The sequence below is a fragment of the Sus scrofa genome, chromosome 1 (assembly GCF_054392235.1).
Source record: "Sus scrofa isolate SSC_HxYL_T2T_F1_AM1 chromosome 1, Sscrofa_HxYL_maternal_Yorkshire_Landrace_v2.0, whole genome shotgun sequence".
Taxonomy (NCBI): domain Eukaryota; kingdom Metazoa; phylum Chordata; class Mammalia; order Artiodactyla; family Suidae; genus Sus; species Sus scrofa.
This window is the reverse complement of record NC_139383.1, coordinates 157,031,663-157,055,233: the sequence shown is the minus strand read 5'-3', so window position 1 is coordinate 157,055,233 and position 23,571 is coordinate 157,031,663. Positions and strand designations below refer to the sequence as shown.

At 42.2% G+C, this 23,571-nt stretch overlaps 2 protein-coding genes across 31 annotated transcripts in view; one reads left to right on the top strand and one right to left on the bottom strand.

Annotated features, from left to right (window-relative positions):
• Positions 1-2,523: 2,523 nt before the first annotated feature.
• On the bottom strand, positions 2,524-23,421 carry LOC146406812 (uncharacterized). The gene is made up of 3 exons (XM_085013946.1): positions 23,404-23,421; positions 13,908-14,782; positions 2,524-2,739 (listed from the first exon to the last, which is right to left on the bottom strand). The coding sequence occupies exons 1-3, from the start codon at positions 23,419-23,421 to the stop codon at positions 2,667-2,669; spliced, it is 966 nt and encodes a 321-aa protein (XP_084870072.1). The 3' UTR covers positions 2,524-2,666.
• The window catches only part of ATP9B (ATPase phospholipid transporting 9B (putative)), a 198,309-nt gene continuing 189,070 nt past the window's right edge, over positions 14,333-23,571 (top strand). For all 30 annotated transcript variants that reach the window (XR_014840702.1, XR_014840698.1, XR_014840706.1 and 27 more), the window contains exon 1: positions 14,333-14,595. Coding sequence is in view for 4 of the 30 variants with exons in the window: in XM_085017385.1 (XP_084873511.1) it covers positions 14,477-14,595 (119 nt within the window). In the remaining 26 variants the exon portion in view is untranslated. The remainder of the gene's footprint in view (positions 14,596-23,571) is intronic.

Sequence of the window (23,571 nt, the reverse complement as noted above, 5' to 3'; positions counted from 1 at the left end):
GTGCAGAATCACCATCTCAAAAAGGTCCCAGGTATCTGACAGAAGTGGCCCATTCTTTGAAAACCTGAGCCCAAGCATATCTGAGGTAGATTCTGGAGATCAAGGATACTAGATCTGGATGTAAATGGTCAGGACGCTCCCTGTAGGGAAGCCCCAGGCCTGGGCTCTGATGGGGATTCTGGGCTCAGACACTCAGGGCAGGAAGTATTATAGAAACACTCACAGAACTTAAAAAAACCCATGTGCCCTAATGTCTCCAAAAAAGTAACTGTAGAACGTGGCTGTGGAATATAAGATTGTATTTAACCTAAAATAGCCTAAATATCACCTACTAGTTTACTAATAAGAAGCTTGAACAAGCTTAAAATTACAAAGGAATGAAGACCATCAGCTTAGAAATAGTCACGTTGTGTCCAAGGACAGAAGGTAAAAATGTGGTGGGCCAGGTCCCGGGTGAATCCAGGAAACCACTGAGAAGCTGGTGAAGCTGGGGTCTGACGGGAAGCCCAGTCATGAGTCATTGTTTCTACTGATTTCTCATGTCCCAGCTATTGGAGTTATTGGTACAAGTCAAATTATCCAGCCCAGTTTTTTTGGTTCCCAGAAAAGTTCTGCTAAGGACTAACTAGCTGCCTGCCTCTCTCTTGCTGTGAGGCCATTGTTTCCACAATTGCCACTATAAAAAATAAAATACTTAAGGCCTCAAGAGCTGCCCTTAATTAAATTGCCAAGTTTCCTGTTGGGGGGTTATCTGCAAATTATGTTGTTTTCTTTTTTTACTAGAAATGATCATTGTTCGGAGGGAAACACTGTGAAACCCGATTAAGGATCACAGCGCTCCTGAAAGGGTATGGACAAATGAATCATGCTGATGTCCTACTGTGTGTCCTGAGCCCACAAGCCTCACAGCCGCCAGCATAGAAAGTCAGCTATGATACCACCCCCTCGGTGAGAGGGGAAAAGTGCAGCCCCCTCCCAATGCCAGTTGAGAAATCTGAAATACTCTGAAAATCAGAAGTGGTCTTGTAACTTATTTGATGGTGAACCTGAACTAAAATGAGGTCATTTACAGAAGGGGTGTGAGCACGTGTGTCTGTGTATCCAGTGTGTACATACACATACATACATGGATCTTCATATTCCCTTGTGGTGAATGTTCGCCATCCACTGCAGGAGTGTGTGATTGACTGGCTGGCCCCTCACCTCCTTGGATGCAACTGGAGGTGTGCATGCGTTACTTTGCTCAAATCCAAAAAATCCTGAATTTTGAAGAGAAAGTTCTCAATAGATGGATGGATGTTCCATGTTTGTGGTTATAAAGATGCCCATTTCTCTCAAAATTTACATAAGGACTCAGCACAATCCTAATGAAAATCCAGCAAGCTATTTTATAGAAGTTTGTGAGCAGATTCTAAAAGTGAGACGAGACAGCAAAGGGCCATGGACAACCAAGATGACCTGGAAGAACAAAGCTTGGAGATTTACTACTGGATTTTAGGACGTGTTACAAGCTTGGCTGACTAGTCAGTGTGTTCTCACAATAGAACAGTATGTCCAGAAACATAGGTAACAGAATGTGGACCCTTGGTGCATGACAGAAGCAGAGTGGGGAGGAAGGATGTTCTTTTTAATTAAGAACACTGGATCATGTGCATGGTCATGTGAAAAAACGCAGAACTTGGCCCCTATACCAAAAAAAAAAAGCCCCGCAAGACACAAAACCAAACAAAACAAAACAGTCCCAGTGAACAATAGAGTCAAGTGTGAAAATAAAATAATAAATAGAAATTACAAAGAATAATATGCCTTTATGGGCTAAGAGATTTTTCAGAAGAGAATATTAAATTGTTCATGTTTTAATGTTTCAATGACTAACATTCAAATGACTTTTTTTTTTTTTCTAATGTCTTTTTGCCTTTTCTAGGGCCGCTCCCACGGCACATGGAGGTTCCCAGGCTAGGGGTCCAATCGGAGCTGTAGCTGCCGGCCTACACCAGAGCCACAGCAATGCCAGATCCGAGCCATGTCAGCCTACACCACAGCTCACGGCAACGCCGGATCCCTAACCCACTGAGCAAGGGCAAGGATTGAACCTGCCACCTTATGGTTCCTAGATGGATTCGTTAACCACTGAGCCACGATGGGAACTCCTCAAATGACATTAAAACATTAAAATGACTCATTTTAATTTTGTCAAAATCAAGGACTTTATTAATCAAAAGGTGAAAGACACAAAAAAGGCAAGTAGGTGAGAGGACATTAGAACATAAATAATGCACTTGTGTTTCCAGGAAGACAAGTATGTCTACACATTCCCCTCCTCCAATTTCAATGTTTTTCCTGTTCATTGTAGAAAATGTGGTGAATATAAATAAATATGAAATGTGAAATTCACCCCAATCCCACTACTGCTGAAGTATTTTGCTGACATTTCCTGTGTCCCCCCCCCCAGTCTTTCTCGAGGTACAGACACCACATCTACACAGATACATGCACTGAAGAATCAGCATGGTATCGTGCCAGCCCTGGACTTTTGCGTCTGGCTTGATGACTCTGACTTGGGACACGTGAGGTCACTCCCCTGCTGTATGGATGCTGATCATTTCTTTGGGGTCTTTGTGGAACGGGCACCCCCAGTTTCTGTGATCACCTGGAAGGTCATTGTTTCATATGTTTCCATGACAAGGTGACTCTCCCAGAGAAGCTGGAAATGTGCTTGTGTGGCTTCCACGGGCCTGGCTGGATAAAAAATAAGGTAAAACACAAGTACAATATCGTTGAAAAGTTTCTTCAAATGTCCTTCCAAGGTTCCTACTCTTTAAGGACGAAATACTGAAGGTCAAATATTTAAAAGGAAACCACATCTATGACCCTAGGTGGTTTTCAATCTTTATAAATATATTTAATAATAGTTGTTCTGTCCATAGGTATTGAGTCGACACTTACAAACATACATTCTAATGTACATGCCTTGCATTTTAATTACATGGGAAATTGTTTTGAAACAGCATGGCCTCTCAAAACAAAAGCTATTAATTCAACTTTCCCAGTGCCTGTAGCTTTATTTTGTTTACCTTGATCTTTTCACACCATCATTTCTTTTCTCTGGGGAGGGAAAGAGTTGTTAACATATTATATTATGCTTCTGTATTGCACCAAAAGAGCTTTTGGGGGCCAATCCACATTCCACAATTATCCAGGTTTTGACTGAGAAGAGGTGAGCCCCCTCACAGAGGCCAAGCTCACCTGGACAGGGCCATGCTCACCTGGATGGGGGTCGGAGCCTCTATTCTGGTCTACACCACCTCTGTTTAATGGAGCAGTCGTTTATACGTTTCAGTGGACAGAATCAAACGGTGATCTGAATTTATTCCAGGCAATTTCTCCTTTTGTTTTTCCTAATTCATGAGTATTAATATTCTTTAATAAGGATTTTTTTTATTTTGAGACTTTTTTTTTTAGGAAGGGAGCTCGGCTTCCATCCTTTCTGGAATGTGCGGCATTAGTGAACTTCAAGTGATGGATATTCACGAAGTGAAGAAGCAACTTTGTATAGAGGGAGGAGAGACGAGAGTGATGCTAGGTGAACTGATAACCACTACACTAGGGATATTACTGTAACCAAGGCTCCTACCGAAACACACCACCATCCCTGACCATTATGCCAGTTTGACACCCTGTCCTGCACGCTCTCTCGAGTGAGGCAGACCTGATGTGGGTACCATACTTGGTTAACAAATATCTGAGCTAAGAAACCAAGGGCAGGCGGTGCCCGGAGGAGGCTGTGGGGCGGGTGCTGCCAGGTCCAGCACAGCGCCAGGTGCCAAGTGCATATCCTCGGACTCAGCTCTGATGCAGATCATCTGAGGTTGGCACTATTATTCCCCTCCTTGGGGTAAGGAAGCTGATACTCAGAGTTTGACATGCTCCAGGTCCCAGGGAGGGACAGGGGGGATGAAAACCCAGTGGCTTACTCCCTGAGCGCTCGCTCTCAGACCACAAGCTGTATTCACTCCAAGACTTTGATAAAGGCATCACTACACCTTAAAGTACATCTGACAATAAATGTGTCATATTCTCTCATGACTGTTAAGTTTCTAATTAAAATTTTAAAAATTTGCCCCAAATTTTCAGTAGGAAGAGTGGAGATTTAGCACTAAAAAGTAACAAAATAGTAATAAACATCTGTGTGGTATGCTTTCACAAAACAAACAAACTTGTTGGAAAAGTTAAGTTCCTGGAGCTTTTCCTTGCGGGGGGTGGCAGAGGAGTGAGGGGTGCTGCTTTACAGCCTTTCTTCTTCCTAATGGGAGTGCCCCAGACACTCAGCGGACAGAGCTCAAGTGTAAGAGGTCCCTGGCTGAGGCACTAGACTGCATCCATGAAGGATGTGCAGTCTTTCCAGGTAGGCTGTGCCCCGGCTGGCCGTCAGGCTGGGCATCACCCGGCCAACCTCTCCTGGTGCCTGGGCTCTGAGATGCTGGCTCTAGGACATGTTCTGATTCTTACAAATGTATCAGGCACACCTGAAAACCCTCGGTTATAACAACTTGATAAACTTACACTGTCTGAACACCCCCAAGGGAAAAAGGGTTTTAGCTTCTGGTTTGTTTTATTTGACTATTAAAATCAGAAATACTCCAAATCTAATAGAGGGAAACATATTAAAAACTAATACTGGAAATGATTAGGAAAAAAGTTAGCATTCAGCCCTGCCCTAGGCAGCCACTGATCTCTGTTCTGGGCCTGGAACAGGCCCTGACCTAATCTGTGGAGTATGACTGACTCTGTGATGAATTGTTTATGATTTGTGTTTATCATGTAAAACAGTTTAAATAAGGATCTATCTTGACTGCAGGCCAGTGGCCCGTCAGGTCATAATAGGTGCAAAGAGGGGTTTCAGGAAGGAAAGCCAAGGGGAATAGGGGGTGGGGGCTGGTGGGAGTGTGGGGAGCACTGTCTGAGGAGGGCTAAATGCTATATGGAAACAGTTCCTAGGGACTAGGGTTTTTAGGAGTTCCCTGGTAGTGGCTGGTTAAGGACCCAGTGTTGTCACTGCAGTGGCTTGGTTGCTGCTGTGGCACATGATCAATCCCTGGCCTGGGAACTTCCACATGTGGGAGGGGGTGAGACCAAAAAAAAAAAAAAAGGAGAGAGATATTGGGGTATTTTAAAGAGCAATTCATGAAAAGAGCCAGAAATGTCTTAATTATGCACTTTTTCAATAATGATTAATGAAGTTCAAGTTCTTCCTGGATTTCTAATACCTTTAAAACATCTTTTAAATGTGAATCATTAGAATCTGAAAGCAGGGTTCAGCTGGGGAATCAAGACACGTTTCTGTGACTTGCATGTTTGCTCATGAGGGGGAGCCTGGCTGGGTACCTCAGGCCTGCTTCCCACAGGGAGGTAGTACCTTAGGAACTTTGCCCAAACAACAGTCTCTCTCCAGACTTCACACAGACACACACACACACCTTGTAGATGGCGCATACACACAAGCACCCATCCTGCAGATAGCACACACACATGCATACACACACACACCCTTCAGATTGCACATACATACATACAGCGTAGATGGCACGCACGCATACACAGAGCCTGCAGACTACACATGTACACATGCACGCACCCCATTACACCCCCAAACACATCCAGAGCTGAGAGCCACAGGGCAGCCAGAACACCCTTTAAAAACATGACCCAGAGCACAGAACTCCAAGTTCCAAAGCCTCACCGACCACTCACCCCTGGAGCGAAGGCCCCTGTTGGCCACCTGCCCTGGGCCCCGACTTCCCTTTTGGCTCCCTTTTGGGCCCTATGCTGGTCCGGGAAAGTGTCATGATGGGAAGATCCCTGCTTCTTCTTCAGATGGATAGCAGGAAGGGTACAGGCCCCAGGGAACATGGTGAGGACAGCCACCTTGACTCTGGGCAAGTCGAAGCCTGGGCCACAGCCTGGCCAGCTCATCTGGACCTGCTCTGGTCCCCACCAGGCACTTCGTCCCTTTCACAGTGAGACTGTAACAGGAAAGCAGGGTCCCCCAGTGGAGTTGAGGACACTTGCTGTCAGCTGGCTAAAGACAGAAGGTGTCCCCCAACAGGGAAAGAGAGCAGAATGCTATGCTGGAACCAGCTTCTTCCTGCTTTACTTTAATGTTGTGAAATCAGCATCTGGAATAACTCAGCTCTGCGTTTTCTGTCATGAAATATCTAAAAGCCACACACCAGATCTTTTAGTTTTAAAAAATGAAAACGAGTAAACATTTCTGCATCCTGACATAAAGAAGAATGTTAATGCATCTCTGAGTTCTTGGACATGACTAATATGAACATTTAATTTTGTCCCTATAAACTTGCTCAGCTGTAAACAAACAAACCATCACAAGACTGGAATAGATATTAAGCTCGTTGACTGGACGCTGGAGTAAATAATGACATCAGAGTAAACTCAAGCCCTGCAGATGTTAGACAGAAGGAAGATGTGTTTCACATCGTCACTGTATATGTTACATTCCAAAGAATTCACCCATTTAAATGCTCGATGTGGTGGCTTTACTTTAATATATTCACAGAGTCATGTCTCTGTCACCACCATCTCATTTTGGAAGCTCTCCTTCACTCCCAAAGGAACCCCCTGTGCACTGGTGATCCCACCCCTTGCCCTTCTCTCCCCCAGCCCCAGAGGCCGCTAACCTACTTGCTGTCTCCATGGATGTGCTCGTTCTGGACATTTTACACAAATGGGATCCAGCAACATGGGGTCTGAGAAAGATTATTTTTATTGTAATTTAGTAGCTCTACACCCCTACCAAGAGCCTTGCATTGCTCTTCCTAATGACAAGCAATGGAAGAGAACCTGGTAAAATTGCCCAGATGCCTGGAACTGGGAGAGAGGGAGCTCCATGGCTGTCGTGTCTCCAGCCTTTCAGCTCCTATGCGATGCTCCCACCATGTCCTTGCTGCTGGCACAAGCCGAGTAACCACCCTCATCCACTGAGTGTGTTGGAACCTCAGTTGGCCTCCAGGGATTTCCACAGTCAAGGATCACTCACTTTCGGAGTTCCTGTTGTGGCTCAGCAGGTTAAGAACCTGACTAGTATCCATGAGGATGTGGGTTCAATCCCTGGTCCTGTTCAGTGGGTTAAAGATCCAGAATTGCTATGAGCTGTGTTTGCAGATGCAGCTCAGACTCAGTGTTGCTGTTGCTATGGCTGTGGTGTAGGCTGGCAGCTGCAGCTCCAATTCAACCCCTGGGAACTTCCATATGTTTCACCTGCAGCTCCCCCCCCACACACCAAAAAAAGGGATCACTCACCCCTCACTTCACAGGTCTGGCCCAAATTGGCATCTGAGGTGTGTACACACACAGGACATTCAAGCCCTGAATGTCCAATGTCCTAGTTCCCACCACACAGTGACAGTGACCCTGCACCCCCTCAAGGGCGGCCCTACATGGAACTTACTGGGTGGGTCTATTTCTTTTCTTTCTTTTTTTGGTCTTTTTTGCCATTTCTTGGGCCGCTCCTGCAGCATATGGGAGGTTTCCAGGCTAGGGGTCTAAACGGGGCTGTAGCCACCAGCCCACTCCAGAACCACAGCAACGTGGGATCCAAGCCGCGTCTGTGACCTACACCACAGTTCACGGCAACGCCGGATCGTTAACCCATTGAGCAAGGGCAGGGATCGAACCCGCAACCTCATGGTTCCTAGTCAGTCGGATTCATTAACCACTGCGCCACGACGGGAACTACCGGGTCTATTTCAAAGACAGATTGCTTCTTATACACAAACAGCTTAATGTGCAAGAACTCATAACCAATCCTGGAGAAAAAAAAATTGAGAAAATCACATTTTCTAACCAGTTGACAATTTTCTTTGGTGGTTAGTTTTAATTAGCAATCTTAATTCTGTATATATTTTGTTATCATCTCACTCTCTTAAGCCTACTGTATTTTTTTACTATATCAACCAAGGCAATGATTACCACTGATTATTCAGTATGTTCTCTATTCTTTTTTTTTTTTTTGTCTTTTTGCCATTTCTTGAGCTGCTCCCACAGCATATGGAGGTTCCCTAGCCATTTCTTGAGCTGCTCCCACAGCATATGGAGGTTCCCAGGCTAGGGGTCTAATTGGAGCTGTGCCAGAGCTGACCTATGCCAGAGCCACAGCAACGCGGGATCCAAGCTGCATCTGTAATCTACACCACAGCTCACGGCAACGCCGGATCATTAACCCACTGAGCAAGGCCAGGGACCGAACCCGCAACCTCATGGTTCCTAGTCGGATTCGTTAACCACTGAGCCACGACGGGAACTCCATGTTCTCTATTCTCATGGTAAAAATTCAGAGTGGTAATTTTGCACAAAGGTAGTTTTATACACAGTCAATGTAGAGAGTTATAATATTATGGCACTAGGTAATTTCCTTGGTAACACGTTTCCACTACCACTTACACTGCAATTCTGCCTCTAAATCAATCAACCTAGTCTGGACTCCATCACAGAAAAAATATACTAACTTGTGAATCATCTAATTTGGAAAAAAAATTTTTTTTGAAAGAAAACATTTTAAAATCTGTTGAATCCAGGGGTTCTCATTGTGGCTCAGTGGAAACAAACCTGACTAGTATTCATGAGGGCACAAGTTCTATCCCTGGCCTTGCTCAGAGGTTAAGGATCCGGCATTGCGGTAAGCTGTGGTGTAGGCCAGTGGCTACAGTTCCCATTTGACCCTTAGCCTGGGAACCTTCATGTGTTGCCAACGTGGCCTAAAAAAAAACAAAAAACCTTTCGAATCTAAATTATTGTGACAAATGAAACACAGGTGACACAGTAGCAAACTATAACTTCGTGTAGTTGAGGGTCTTTCCCTCATCCTTCAGATCACGGAACAGGAATGGGATGCTGGCTCAGGCTCTGCTGCCCTACTTCCTTTAGAAACATCCTAAATAATGACATCAGGTTGCTATGCATTTTCCCATGACAGTTTTTTTTTGGGGGGGGGGATTTTTGTTTTTTGACAATTACAAAAAGAGAATAAGAGCCTCACCTTAAAATGACTTACTTTGTACCAGGGCAAGGCCAAATGCTTAAAATATATGACCCTGTGACCTTTTCCTAACAGTCTGATGGGGAAGGTGCTACCACTGGTACCAAATAGCTAAGCCACGGGCTGAGGAGATCAGCCTGCCTGGGGGGCACGTGTGCCAGGACGAGTGATGGGGGTCTTCACTCAGCTCACGCCCTCAACCCCAGCAGCCATCGGCCTCCAGGACTGTGCACTTCTCTTGTGAGGGAAAGACATTTTCCTTCCTTTTTTTTTCTCAAAGAAAAACACTAACAAGGCTTTTGGAGGGCTTTCCTGAAGCTTTGTGCTATTTTCTCATTGAGCATATGGCTTTCAGAGGTGGATGTGTAATACCCGTGGCACATTTTATAAAGCTTTTCCAGATTAAGTTCTAAACACCCTCCAAGTAGCACTTAGAAGCAATTCCTGACCGGCCAGGTCCTTGCTGTGTCCTGCAGGGGTGCGGGATTTGGGTCTGCGTGGTGGTGTTGTCACAACTGGACAGTAGCTAAGGGGAGACACTGGCACCTCCAACGGGGATGTGAGTGAGTGGGTACCAACAGCCTCAGCTTTTCCTCCAGAAAACAGTCTTGGACACATGTGATCAGGACCCACGTTCTGTCCATGGTCAAAAGACATCCAGTCCTTTTTGTCTCAACTTAGACTAAGATTTTCACAATATAAAATTTTCAGAAACTGCCTTTGGCATAGTAAGTACAAGTAATTTATCAGATAAAAGAATGTCAATGACAACTACAGTATAATTTGTATGGTGACAAATTGTACCGTCCTTCCTAGGAAGAAAGGGACACCGCTGTGCTCGGAGTGGCTGGGGGCAGGGTCATGAAGAAGCACTTGTGTTTGATGTGTGGCTCCCAGAAACACCACCCGTCCTTTCAGAGGTGGATGCAAATTACACCTAATAAAGTTATTAGACATAATTGCTGCTTCTTGTCTGCTGCACACTTGGCAAGTGAGGGGAGGTGGAACAGCCTGGAGGGAGCCATGCTGTGTATCCCAGAACGCAGACATTTGATGTGGCACTCCTGGTCATCACCCAGGTCTGATGTGGTCTCAGTTATGCAACTCAATTTATAATAGCCCCCCAAAGAATAAAATACTTGGGATAAATTTAAGCAAGGAGGTGAAAGATCTGTATGCTGAAAACCATAAGACATTGATGAAAGAAATGGAAAAAACAAATAAATGGAAAGACATCTCATGTTCATGGATTAAAGGAATTAATATTGTTAAGATATCCATACCACGTACAGCCATCTATAGATTCAATGCAGTTTCTATCAAAATTCCAATGGCATTCTTCACAGAAATAGAAAAAACAATCCTAAAATTCATATGGAACCACAAACAACCCTGAATAGCCAAAGTAATCTTGAAAAAGAATAAATCTGAAGGCATGACACTTCCTGATTTCACACAATGCTACAGAGTTAATCAAAACAGTATGACATTGGCATAAAAACAGACACAGGGAGTTTCCATTGTAGCACAATAAGATCAGTGGTGTCTAGAACACTGGGACATAGGTTCCAGCCTTGGCCCAGCACTGTGGATTAAGGATGCGGAGTTGCCACAGCTGTGGTGTAGGTCACAACTGTGGCTCAGATCTGATCCCTGCCCCAGGAAGACCATATGCTGCAGGGTGGCCAAAAAAGAACCCCCCCACCAAAAAAATACCCCAGACATCTGGATCAATGGAACAGAATAGAGAGCCAGAAATAAACCTACATATGGTCAACTAATCACTGACAAGAATGTTGAGAACACATGATGGGGAAATGATGGTTTCTTCAATAAATGGCACTGGGGAATTCCTGTCATGGCTCAGTGGAAACAAATCTGACTAGTATCCATGAGCATGCAGGTTCAATCCCTGGCCTCACTCAGTAGGCAAAGGATCCAGTGTTGCCGTGAGCTACTGTGTAGGTCACAGATGAGACTCAGATCCTGTGTTGCTGTGGCTGTGGCAAAGGCCGGTGGATATAGCTCAGATTCGACCCCTAGCCTGGGAACTCCAGTATGCTGTAGGTATGGCCCTCAAAAGACAAAAAAAACAGGGGTGGGAAAAATATGTGCAAAACATTTATCTGGCACAGGGTTAACATCCAAAATATATAAGAAATTTATACAACTCAGTAACAATAATGACAACAATACAACAATTACAACACATTTTGAAAATGGGCAAAGGACTTCAGTAGACATTCTTCCTATGACATGCAAATGACCTACAGGTATATGAAAAGATGCTAAATTTCACTGATCTTCAGGGAAATGCAAATCAAAACTATAATGAGATATCACCTCATACCTGCTAAGGAAGCTATTTATTCTCAAAAAGACAAGTTGGGGAGGGTGTGTGAAAGGGAGCTCTTGTTCCAAGAGTATTTCAGGACATAAGTATTTAGAGGCAATTTAACACAGGAATGTTAGGGTAAGATTGCTGGGTTATATACAAAACTGCCTAATAACCTACAGGACAATAAACTATAATCTTTGGGGTTGTCAGTTGTTGATGTGGTTACCTAGCTGGTGTAACAATGTCAGTTGTCAAGTGTGATTAACTAGCTGGCATAACAATATCAGTTGTCGACAGTGGTTATCTAGCTGGTGTACAATATCAGTTGTTGAGAGTGGTTATCTAGCTGGTTGGTGTTAACCATGTTAGTTGTTGAAGTAGTTGAGCACCTGGTATAACAATATCCATTGTCAAGTGTGATTAACTAGCTGGTGTAACAGCATTGGTTGCTGAGAGTGGTTATCTAGCTGGTTGGTGTTGACAGTGCTGTTGTAAGAGCTGAGGGAGGGAAAGATGAGAAAGTTCATTTAGGAATTAGGAGGTCACTTACCTTCGAAACCTGGGTTCATGGAGTGGTTGTGGTTGGCATCTAAGTCACATAAAAAGCACTTAAGTAGCAAACTGGCAACCAGAAAGTGGGCGTGACTACTTAAGAATATTAATTTTTTAAATGTGTAAGTTTTTAAAAAATAATACATGGAAATATTTAGTCAAGATGAGTCTAGAATCTAGAATTTCATGTTGAACACACTGTTTCAAACACACAGCCATAATGGATACGTAAATTATGAAAACAAAATGAAGACACAGCAAACAACAGTTACTGGACCAAAAATAGAGTGGTGTGAGGGCTCCGCCTGCTGGCTTCTGGGTCTGGGAATAGGTGATGGGGGTGTGGACCAAGGGCTTGGGTGAGGCTGTCCTATTCAGGGTAGGAAGCTAAACAAACCCAGTGACAACCTACCAACCAACCAACCAAATCCTGTTACTGACTGCTGCCTGAAGTTTTCTTGCAGGCTGGAAGCCTAGATGTAGGATGACAAAGACCCAAACTGAAGACCAAGAATTAATCCAGCTGCCTCCAGATTCCAGGCCTGGCACACTACCCCATACTACAGCCTTGAGATGCCATGTGGGCTTGGGTTCTTGGCAGAGGATGGAAGCAGCAGCAACAACGCTAAACAGGGAGTGAGGACAGAAAGAGTCACTTAAAATGTGCCTGCAAACGAATTCCAAGACATGTGAAGAAATCTAATGCTAAGAAAGACAGTTAACACAGCAACGAGTAAAATATTTTTCACTCCAGATAATCAAAGGTATGAAACAAAACAGGTAGGCAGAAATGAAATAAAAATAAATGGATAAAAGAAAGAATGGATGAGAAATCTTTGAAATAAGTAGTGTGGTCACTGAAATAAACAACCCAAACTGTCAAAGACAAAAGTAAGTCTGAGACAAAATTAATGAAGACTGTTACAACTTTGTAGCCAGGGATCCATCTGCTGCCACTCCTTTCAGCAAGTGATCAAGGGTGTTAGAAAGGACAGCATTTCTGAGAGTAAAAGGAGGAGACACTGAGTGTCCATCAAGATGGTTTTGGGGGTGGGGGAGATGTCCTGCAGGGTCTTCAGGTAATTTTGACGGCCCTCCTTTGGCTGATTGGGCAAGTGAGCAGTATGGGGCCATTTCAAAAGAGGAGTGCTGTCGGGTATTCTGTGTTCTGCAGAACTGGGGGCTGCTGGGGCACTTCTGGAGCCAGCATCCTCCTGAGAAGTGACTGGACCGCGGGGGGTGGGGAGGGCAGCAGCCTCTCAAGACTGACCACACCTCCTTGCCGGTTCCCAGGCAGCTGTTACCAAAATGCCCACCTCCTGGGAGTGGGCAGAGCGAAGACTTCACTGCTGCACCCTGAGCATTTTGGATCTTGGAAAATAAAACCTATTCACTTAATACATGGTTTGGAAGTATGACCACGTATTTGGCCAGGAGGAAAACCTCAAATTTAAAAAGCTGAGGTTCAGACCAGATTCCTAAACTATAAATTAATAACAAACGTAAATATAACCTAATAACTTAATTGCAAAATTCAGGACTCTGAGGACGTAAACTGTTAGACCATTCATTGCAAGCAATTTATGGGAATAATGAAATCTTAGGAAATAATACATACAGGGAATTTTTTTTCAAGTATTCCTATACTTGATTCTCCAGGGTAAGGTTAGAGGCTTCAGGGAAAGCGGGGGCCACCAGTAGAAAGGCACTCGTGCGGCGCTAAGAGAGGCTGCGCAGCTACAGAACACGCACCACCAGAGTACCGCGGTCGGGGCTTTCTCAGGCAGTTCCTGGCTGGGAGCCGCAGGGAAGACGGGGGAGGGAGGCTAGCTTCAGCCTATCGAGCGAAGAGATCGGAATTCCAGAGTTTCCTCAAACACAACCTTCCCACCGACACGTGCTGGACACTCCAGACCTTCACGCTACTATGGAAACAGGAACTAGTCACCAGTCTTTATTTACCCGAGGGGGACCTGCAGGGACCGGGTGCGCACGGGCGCCACTGGACCAAGCAGGGAGGTGGGGTCGGGTCGGCCCGGCAGGACGCCGAGATTACGCACTGCGCTGAGGTGGGCCATGCTCCCGTGAGCTGGGGTCCCGGGCGTGCGCGGCAAGGCGCTCGGTGGCCTCGATCCGGTGTCAGGGAGGAACTCCGGCCAGGGACGAACCCAACCTGCGCGACCTCCCAAGCTCCAGAGTTGCTCAGCAGCCCCACCCAGCTCCGCTTTGGAATGGTCAGCCCGCCGCGCATGCGCGCACGCGCCCTGCACAGCGCGCTCGCCGCGCGGTGATGTCATCGGTCGCCGCCACGCAGAGGTGGGGCCTCGGAACCTTTGCCACACTTCTCTCACCTTCGCCGGCGTTGTCGTCATCGGGCCCGGACGCGTGGTGACGCCATCAAGCCCCGACGCATGGTGGAGGGGCAGGGCGCGCGGGCTGTGCCTCAGCCGGGTTGAAGCTGAGGGGAGAGGGAGGGGAAAGGCTGCGAACCGAGGGGGATCTGGGAGGGGCGGAAAGGTGGCGGCCAGAATATGGCGGACCAGATCCCTCTGTACCCGGTGCGCAGCGCAGCGGCGGCGGCGGCCTACCGCAAACGCGCGGCCTACTTCAGCGCAGCGGGGCCCGGGCCGGGGGCCGAGCGGCCCAGCAGGTAACGACCGGGCTGTCCCTCCTCCCGCCTCGGCGCCCCTCCCCGGCCCGGGTGGGGTGTGCCCAGGTGGGGTGTGCTCAGATGGGCCGCCCCCGGAACCCCGCCGGCGCGCCTGAGCTCGGGGAGGCCATTCAGTCTCCGAGAGGGGCCCAGGCGCTGCCCCGACACGGATGCCCTGGCCGCCGTACTCAGCGGAGAGAGGGAACAGCCTCGGGTCCCTCAGTAACACAGGCACCGCTGGGCATTCCCGCGGCTCGGATCACGCAGTTGTGTCTCTGAAACTTACTGTGTCACCATGGAAATTTGAAGCTGGAAGATACAACTTCCAAGTTAGCGTTAGAAATGCAAACCTTGTAGGGAATCACTTCCCCAAATGTAAAGAGCGAGTGAAGACATTTCAGTTTGTTTACTAGGTACACTTTTTACTTAAACGTATATGTACCAAGTACTTTTTGTGGACAAGAATTTTTGCTTTTAAGAATGGGAAACAGAGGTTCAGAAAGATTAAACTCTTTAATGTGACCATAGTTGGTTAAGCAATGGAATTTAAAAGTGCACACCTTTAGTTTCAAATGCAAGTCTCATACCCTAGTTGGTTTTAGCTCTAATTTCTCACCCAAAGGGAAGAATACTACACGTGTAAGTGATAAGAGAGTTACAAAAAGAAAACTTATAAAAAGGAGAAATAATGCCTTTTTTAGTAGTTAAAATTTTTTTCCTGAGGGATTAAAGAAGCAGTCAACCTTTAGTACATAAAGAAGGGTATATAGATTTCAATATGTAGTTGCTTCAGGATTCAAGTTTTAGAATAATTTCTGGCTTGGGCTATCTGAGAGGCTGTAACATATAGTAAAAGGAGTACATCTTAATAAAGTTACAGAGTTTAATTGAATCTTAGTTCATTTACATACTAGCTGTTTGATCTTAGGTAACTTAAACTATGAGCCCTAATGATCTTAGGTAACTTAAACTATGAGCCCTAATTTCCTCTGCTGTAAAATGGGGGAGAATAGTTTTTCTTATAGGATTGTTTGAAGATTACAGGAGAAGTTAATAGGTGTTCGTTTGTAGTGTTTGGCCAAAAGTGGATTCTCCAGAAATCTTTCTTCCTTGACATTACCTATATAAGAGTAATTGCATTAGTAATATTCTCAGGTGGGTGATTTTAGGAGATATTATTTGAAAATATGCCACCTGTTTCACAATAGGTTTTCATCAAAGCTCGCATCTATTTTTGCTTCATGTATTTTAAGGCTCAGTCATTTGGTATATATATATACATTTAGGATCCCTATGACTTCAATATGGCTTGTGTCTCTTTGGGTCTCTGGTAATTTTCTTGACTCTGGAGTCTAGTAGACTAATTTATCCGCTCTAGCTTTTTGTGGACTGTTTGCATTGTGTTAGCTTTCAACCTATGCAATCTATCTTTCAGCCTTTCTATGTTGTTGAATTTGTAGTGAGTTTCTGTTGGATCATGTTTTTCCATTATTCGGTCTGTCAATCTCTATCCTTTGGTTTACATGTTACATTTAAAGTAATTATTGATACATCAGAGCTTAAGAGTGCCATTAGTGTTTAAGTGTGAGAATCATCTGATTCTCATTCCTATTTCTCTTGCCTTCTTTTTCCATGAATGCTTTTTTGATATCTCTAAAGTATTTTTTAGTGTGAGTCTTTTCTGTGGTTTTTGCTTTGGGTATTACAGTATACATATGGACTTATCACCATAGTGACAATACACCATAGTGTATTGTTAGTATTTTACTATGTGGACTGAAATGTGTAAATCTATTCATTTTGATTACTTTATCTGCCTTCTCTCCCCTGCAATTTAAATGTCATGTGCTGAGTATTAGATAGTGTTATACTTTTTGTTTAAATAATCAAATAGGGTTTATAAAACTCATGATGATAAAGATAATTTATTATATGTACTGATATTTTTGATCTTTCTGTTCTTCCTTCTTGATGTTCCAGGATTCTCTTTTTTGTTTTGTTTTGTTTCCTTTCTATTTCAAGACCTTCCTATAGCCAATTTTGAGCCAATTTCATTTTAGAAATGTGTTTATTTCTCATTTATTCCTCAAGGATAGTTTTATTGCATACAGAATTCCTGGTTGTCACTTCTTTTCTTACTGATTGAAAACTCTTGTTCCACTTTCCTCCCAGCCTTCAGAGTTTTTGATAGGCAGTCTGTTGTTCAAATTGGTGTTCTTTTATGTCTCATTTCTTTCTGGCTGCTTTAAAGTTTTTTCTTTGTCTTTATTTTTCAGAAGTTTTAATTATGATGTATCTTAATTCTTTGGGTTTAACTCATTTAGTATTCACTAAGCTTCTTGAATCTGTTGGGGTTTATTTCACCAAATTTAGGGAGTTTTTAGCCATTTTTTTCTTAAAATACTCTTTCATTTCTCCTCTCTTTTTGGGACTCCAATGATGCAAATATTGGATCTTTTGTTAGTGTTACATGATTCCTTTAGGCTCTTTTTTTTTTCACCTCCAGACTCTTTTCTCTGTGTTGTTCAGACTGTAAATTCTATTTATTTGTTCTCAAGTTTCCTAATTCTGTCCTACATCATGTTCAGTCTACTGTCGATCCCATCCAGTGAGGTTTATACTACTATATTTTTAAACTTTATAATTCTTGTTTCAAGAGAATTTGAAATTGATTGTTGAAGTATTTTTATGTTTGCTGCTTGATATTCAGTATCTGAGTTAATCTTAGTTTTGGTGTCACTTTGTTGTCTTCTCTAATTCATATTGTGAATGTTCTGGTTCTTTGTATATTGGATGGGTTTTTTTTTTTTTATTGTTTCCTGTTATGTGTGTCAGGTGAAAAGTTTTGGAATATGATTAGGTCCTGTTAGTTAATGGTATTGAGTTCTTCTCTCCTTGCTGGTTTACTGTCTAGTTGTTTTATCAGTTATTGAGAATGGGTAGTTAAAGGCCCTTGACTGTAGTAATGGATTTGTCTATTTCTCCTTTTAGTTTTATCAATTTTTGCTTCACATATTATAGTTCTCTTGTTTGGTGCATTCATGTTTGAAATTGGTTTGTGTTCTTGATGGACTGACGCTTTCAGCATTATGTAATCTCCCTGCTTTTCTCTACTAATTTTTTTTGCTCTGAGGTTTACTTTAGCTGACATTAATATAGCCACTCCTGCTTTCTTTTGATTAATGTTTGCCAGGCATATAATTTTCTATCCTTTTACTTTCAACCTACTTATATTTAAAGTTAGTTTCTTTTAGTAAGCATATTGTTGGTTTGTATTTTTTATCCACTCTACCAATCTTTGTCTTAGGACTGATGTATTTAGAACATTTGCATTTAGTGTAGTGATTGATAAGTTAAGGCTTAACATCTGCATTTTGCTTTTTGTTTCCTGTGTTTTTGTTTGTTTGTTTTCTTTTTCCTGCTTTCTTGTGAGTTACTTGCACATCTTTTAGAATTCCATTTTGATTTGCCTATGGTGTTTTACATTGGGTCTCTTTGTATAAATATTATTTAGCAGTAGTTCTAGGTATTGCATTATATATTTATAACTCCTCACAATATACTTGTGTCAGTATCTTATCAGTTTGAGTATAGTGTACAATCCTTACCTTACATCCCTTTATTCCCCCTTATTGGTAATGTGTTATGGACATGCCTCATTATTGTGCTTTGCATTATTGTGCTTTGCATTATTGTGTTTTTTACAAATTGAAGGTTCATGGCAACTCTGCATTGATTCAGTTTATTGTCGTATTTGCTTTATTCTGATGGTCTTAAACTAAACCCACAATATCTCCAAGGTATGCCTGTATCTTGTAAAATTATATGTAAATTTTACATATGTAGAAGTACTTAAATATTTCCCTTTCATTGAGTTAGAATTGCACATCAGTTTTTTAGTTTTTGTTTCATCTTTCAAACATAATTTAGAATTCTCAAGAGAAAAATGGCCTTTTTTATTGACCTATTTTCTTTTTTTTTTAATTTAAGTACAGTTGATTACAGTGTTGTGTCAATTTCTACTGTACTCATATATTTTCTGTTTCTATTGTTCTCTTACTTCCCAGTGTTGCAGAATTTTTTATTTTGTTGTTTCTGTTTTGTTTTAAGAATTCCTCAGCTATTTTTTGAGGTTAGGTCTGCTGGGAAACAAATCTCTTCGTTTTCCTTCATCTGAGGGTGTCTTATTTCCTTTTCATTCCTAAAGGATATTTTTACCAGATACAGTTTCTATCTTTCAGCACTAAAAAAACCTTATGTTACTTCTTTTTGGCCTCCATGATTTCTGATGAGAAATCTGGTGTCATTTGAATAATTTTTCCTTTGTAGGTAAGATGCCATCATTTTTCACTACTTTCAACCTTTGTCTTTAATTTTCAGGAGTTTGATTATTATAGCCTTACCATAGATTTCTTTGAGTTTATAGTGTTCCACTTAATATCTTGAATTTTTTGTCAAATAGAAGTTTTCAGCCGTTATTTGTTTAAATATTGTTTGATCATTCTTTCATCACTTTTTCTGATACTCTGGTGATAACTTGTGAGATCTTTTGTTTTAGTCCTCTATGGTCACTAGTTCTGTTCATTTGTTTTAAATCTGTTTACTGTTCCAATTGGGTGATTTCTGTTGTTCTGTCCTCAGGTTCATTGATTTTTCCTCTGTCTAGTCTGTTCTGCTGTTCAGCCTACCCAGTCTCTGTTTTTGTTGTCCTTGTTGTTTGTTTATTTTTCAGTTTCACAATTTTAGTTGATTTTAACTCATATGAACTATTGCTTTAATTAATCTATTTTTTTCATATGCTTAAGGCATGTTTTTTAATTGCCTATTGAGACATTTTTATGGTGAATGTTTTAAAACTCTTGTCAGATAATTTCAGCATCTGCTTCATTTTGACGTTAGCATCTCTTAATTCTCTTTTCTCATTCAAGTTAAGATTTTTCTTTGTTTTTTTTTTTTTTAAGGGGTGTGTGTGTGTGTGTATGATGAGTGATTTTTATTTGTATCCTGGACATTTTGGTGTTATGCTGTGAGACTGTGGACCTAATTTAAGTCGTCTGTTTTAAAAAGAGACTCATTCTGAGAACAGATGGCTGTTGTCTTATTATCTCTAAAATATTAGTGTGTTTCTTGGTAGAGACAATGCAATTTTTTTAAGTGTTAGTTTTCTCATTCCAAGTGTCTATACACGATTTTCTCTGAATCTTAAAAATTTTACACTTAGGATGATCTAAAAAAGTATTTTACTGGCATTCCCATTGTGGCGCAGCAGAAATGAATCCAGCTAGGAACCATGAGGTTGCATGTTCGATCCCTGCTCTCACTCAGTGGGTTAAGGATCTAGTGTTGCCATGAGCTGTGGTGTAGGTCGCAGACACATCTCGGGTCTGGTGTTGCTGTGGCTGTGGGGTAGGCTGGCCGCTACAGCTCTGATTGGACCCCTAGCCTGTGAATAACTGTATGCTGTGGGTGTGGCCCTAAACAGACAAAAAGACAAAAAAAAAAATTTAGAAAAAATAAAAAATATTTCACTAGCTATAAAGATGAACCTTTTCCTTTGCTGTGATCATTTGCAATTGAAAGCTTTTTTTTTTTTTTTTTTTTTAAAGTACATAATGATTCTTAAGACAGCATTTATCAAGGTACCCAGGTCCAGGATTTCTTAGAATCAGAGATAAATTCTCAAAATATACAGAATTTGCTTTAAAAGGACTCTGTAATTCACTTGTTTATGAAATTCTTTTATGCTTGCCAGAATAGAGATATTTTACTTAATTTTCCAAACTAACAGTATTAACGTGAAGATAGAGTTGGTGGTTGGAACAGCACATTTTGGGCAACTGGATTGTGTATCCGGAGCTAACTGGCCTGCCCACCTGTAATTTCCAGGATTGGCATTTACATATATATTGTACCATTAACTCTACTTCAGAAGTTTGTTGCAATTTATGTATAGCATTGGTGTAATTTCTTCTTCAAGAAATTGTTTTGTAGAATATTTTATAAGAGGGATTGGTAACTCTGAGGTTACTGTGTACACAGTTCATGGCTGGGGCACCTCTCGGCCTTAAGGGACTGCCTGACCCTTGTTCTTGTGGCTTATTTTTGCTACTGATGTCAAAGCATGCTTCGGTGGCACTGTTCCTTTAAATTTTTTTAAACTATTGTGTTTATCTTCTCTGCTGTTGTAGGAGGGAGAGGGTTCCAGTTTCTCAGTAGTTCATGCAGTTTTGCTGCTTATTAATGACTCATCAGTGACACAATTGAACTTGGAAGCTGTATTTGATGAAGGAAACACGCATGTGTCTTTGTAGCATTTTGTTGCTTTGTTTTTCTGCTTTGTTAATGTTCAGGCAAAGAGGGAGTGTTTATTTTTCTTAAAGAAGGTTTAAGCATTAGGCTTATTTTAAATGTTTTTCTCACTTTAATATCAGTTGACGTCTCAGGAATGTTTCTCATCAAAATGGAAACAGTATGTCTGTTAGGTACTAAGATAAAAATGTTAGTTTAAGACCATTATTGTATTGACTTACTTTTACTTAGGTACATGTAAATTATGTGCCTTCCAGTACTTGAATGTTTTGTTGAAAGTTCCTAATTTTTTTAAACCTTTGGGAGCCGTTAAGATAGTTGTCTTCAGATCTTAGCATAGCAGTACTCTTGGGTTTGGTATCAGCTATTCTGTCGTCTTTGTTCACATTGTTTTTACTCATTTGAAAAATATGTTTCCAGAATTATACTTAATTGCTGGAAACGTTGATTTTTCTTGAGTGACAAACCAATTAAGTGTGTATGACACCAGGCAACAAAGACACTTAAGATTCTCTGCTTATTCTGTCTCTGAAAAAATCCATTATTCATCATCTTATTGTTTTTAAATACTGAGATAAAATTTTCAATACAATAGGAAAATTGCTTTGGAAATGGAATAAATTGCTTGCCAGTTCAAAGGCTCCATTTCCGAAGTTGAGGTTACTAAACATGATGTTGCTTATGTTCATTATCTTTCAGACTCATTGTACTACTTTTCTAGCATTAGACTTGATAAGATTGTGACTTTTGCTAAAATGCAACACAGCTCCTGAAAGAACTTAATGAAAAAACTAAGAAAAATCTCATTTTGTATACTATGTTATAATATATTTAAGGGCTGTTTTGAATTTTAATTGCATTTTGTATAAACATTTTCTAGATGACTATTTTAAATGAAGTGATCTCACACTGAAGTAAGAAAAAGGAATTTTTGAGAGGAAAAATATTAATTCTGTTTTAGGTCATGTAATCTTTTGCCTAAACTGTGTAAAATGATAGATAGGTTCCTTGCTGTAGGGATGTTAGTAATTGGAGTTGTCTGTAGATGATATGGAGAGATTAAAACAACTATCTCTTTGATGAGTGGAGTAAGGTATTCAAATTAGGGGTGAAAATAGTGACTGCCACCTCTAACATTGGCTTTCAGCCTGAGGTCTTCTTCCTTCTTATTTTTGGTAACAGTATGGTATCCCATCATATATTAAGCAACTCTAATCATTGATATTAAGGCTTTTCCATGCTTGTTGGGTGACCGGCACAGCATGGTGATAAAAAAGTTGTTGACATTCTTTTTTTTGCCTTTGTCTTTTTTTTTGTCTTTTGTTGTTGTTGTTGCTATTTCTTGGGCCGCTCCCGCGGCATATGGAGGTTCCCAGGCTAGGGGTTGAATCGGAACTGTAGCCACCGGCCTACGCCAGAGGCACAGCAACGCGGGATCCGAGCCGCGTCTGCAACCTACACCACAGCTCACGGCAACGCCGGATCGTTAACCCACTGAGCAAGGGCAGGGACCGAACCCGCAACCCCATGGTTCCTAGTCGGATTCGTTAACCACTGCGCCACGACGGGAACTCCAAAAAGTTGTTGACATTCTTAACAGCAATTAAGAGTGTCTGGTGACCCAAGACTGTTGGCCATGGCAAATGTTACCAATTGTTTTTTTCATTTGTTTTAATTTGCATATTTTAAAAGTACTTTTTGAAAACAGAAATTCTTCCCAGATTTAAAAACTTCCACAAACTTCCCCTTTCCACTTAGACTTCACTAAACTCTGTTTGGCTTCCCAAGCCTATGAGGCTTGCTGCTGATGTCTTCAGCTGCTTGGTGTTCCTCCACTTGGCTTACACCTCCTGCCACACTGTCTTTCTCCATTCTTGGGGCCTCTGGGCTCTGCAGCCCCTTCTAGGTCTTTTTAGTCACTTCTTGAAACTCAACTTCCTTGACCTAAGGAACATCCCTCTTGTCATTTCCAGTTTTATCACCTCCTTTATTCTCTTCCTCGCACATTTCCTGTTTTTGTCTTGTTAGTACTTCAGCCCTGTGTGAGCAGGGCTTTGTGTGTCTCTTCACTTATGTACCTGCAGGGCTTGGGAGAGCGCTAGCACACAGTAGGCACTTCAGTGTGTATGGAAAGGGTTGGAGTTCCTAACGTGGTGGAGCACAGTTTTGTGAGTATAGCTATGTTTCTTCCTTTGTGAATTGTCTTTGTTCGTCTGTCAGTCAAAGTGTTTGCCTTTTTATGGATTTGTGAGAACTGCGTATAAAGAATCATTTTTCTGTCAATGTGCTGCATATATTTCCTCCAGTTTCACGTTTGCTTTAAACTTTTCTTCTTCAATGATGCAGAATACAGGCCTCCAGAGTCCTGGCTGTAATAAGGACTCAGTAAACTTTATCCATACATTTTCCCTGGCCTCTTGGTCTGAGAAGCCTTCCGGAATTCTTTTTTATTCTAGTTTATTGTCTGATTGACCAGCCTGTTCCCAGATGATCACTCACTTGAGGGGACTTGCCCATTGTGTAACAATTCAGCAGTACACTGGCTGTGGCAGCCAGTCAGTGGGAGGGTGGAGAGAAAGGGCCTCATGGGAAGGGCACATGGGGAACAAGGTAGTGATGAGGGAGTGCCCATCTTCCCATGGTTACTTGGCTGCTGGGGACCAGGGC

Coding starts and splice junctions, on each gene's coding strand:
- LOC146406812 (XM_085013946.1), bottom strand. Junction 2,740..13,907: donor TCCCTGCAGGTCCCCCTCGG/GTAAATAAAGAC, acceptor TTTTTTATCCAG/CCAGGCCCGTGGAAGCCACA.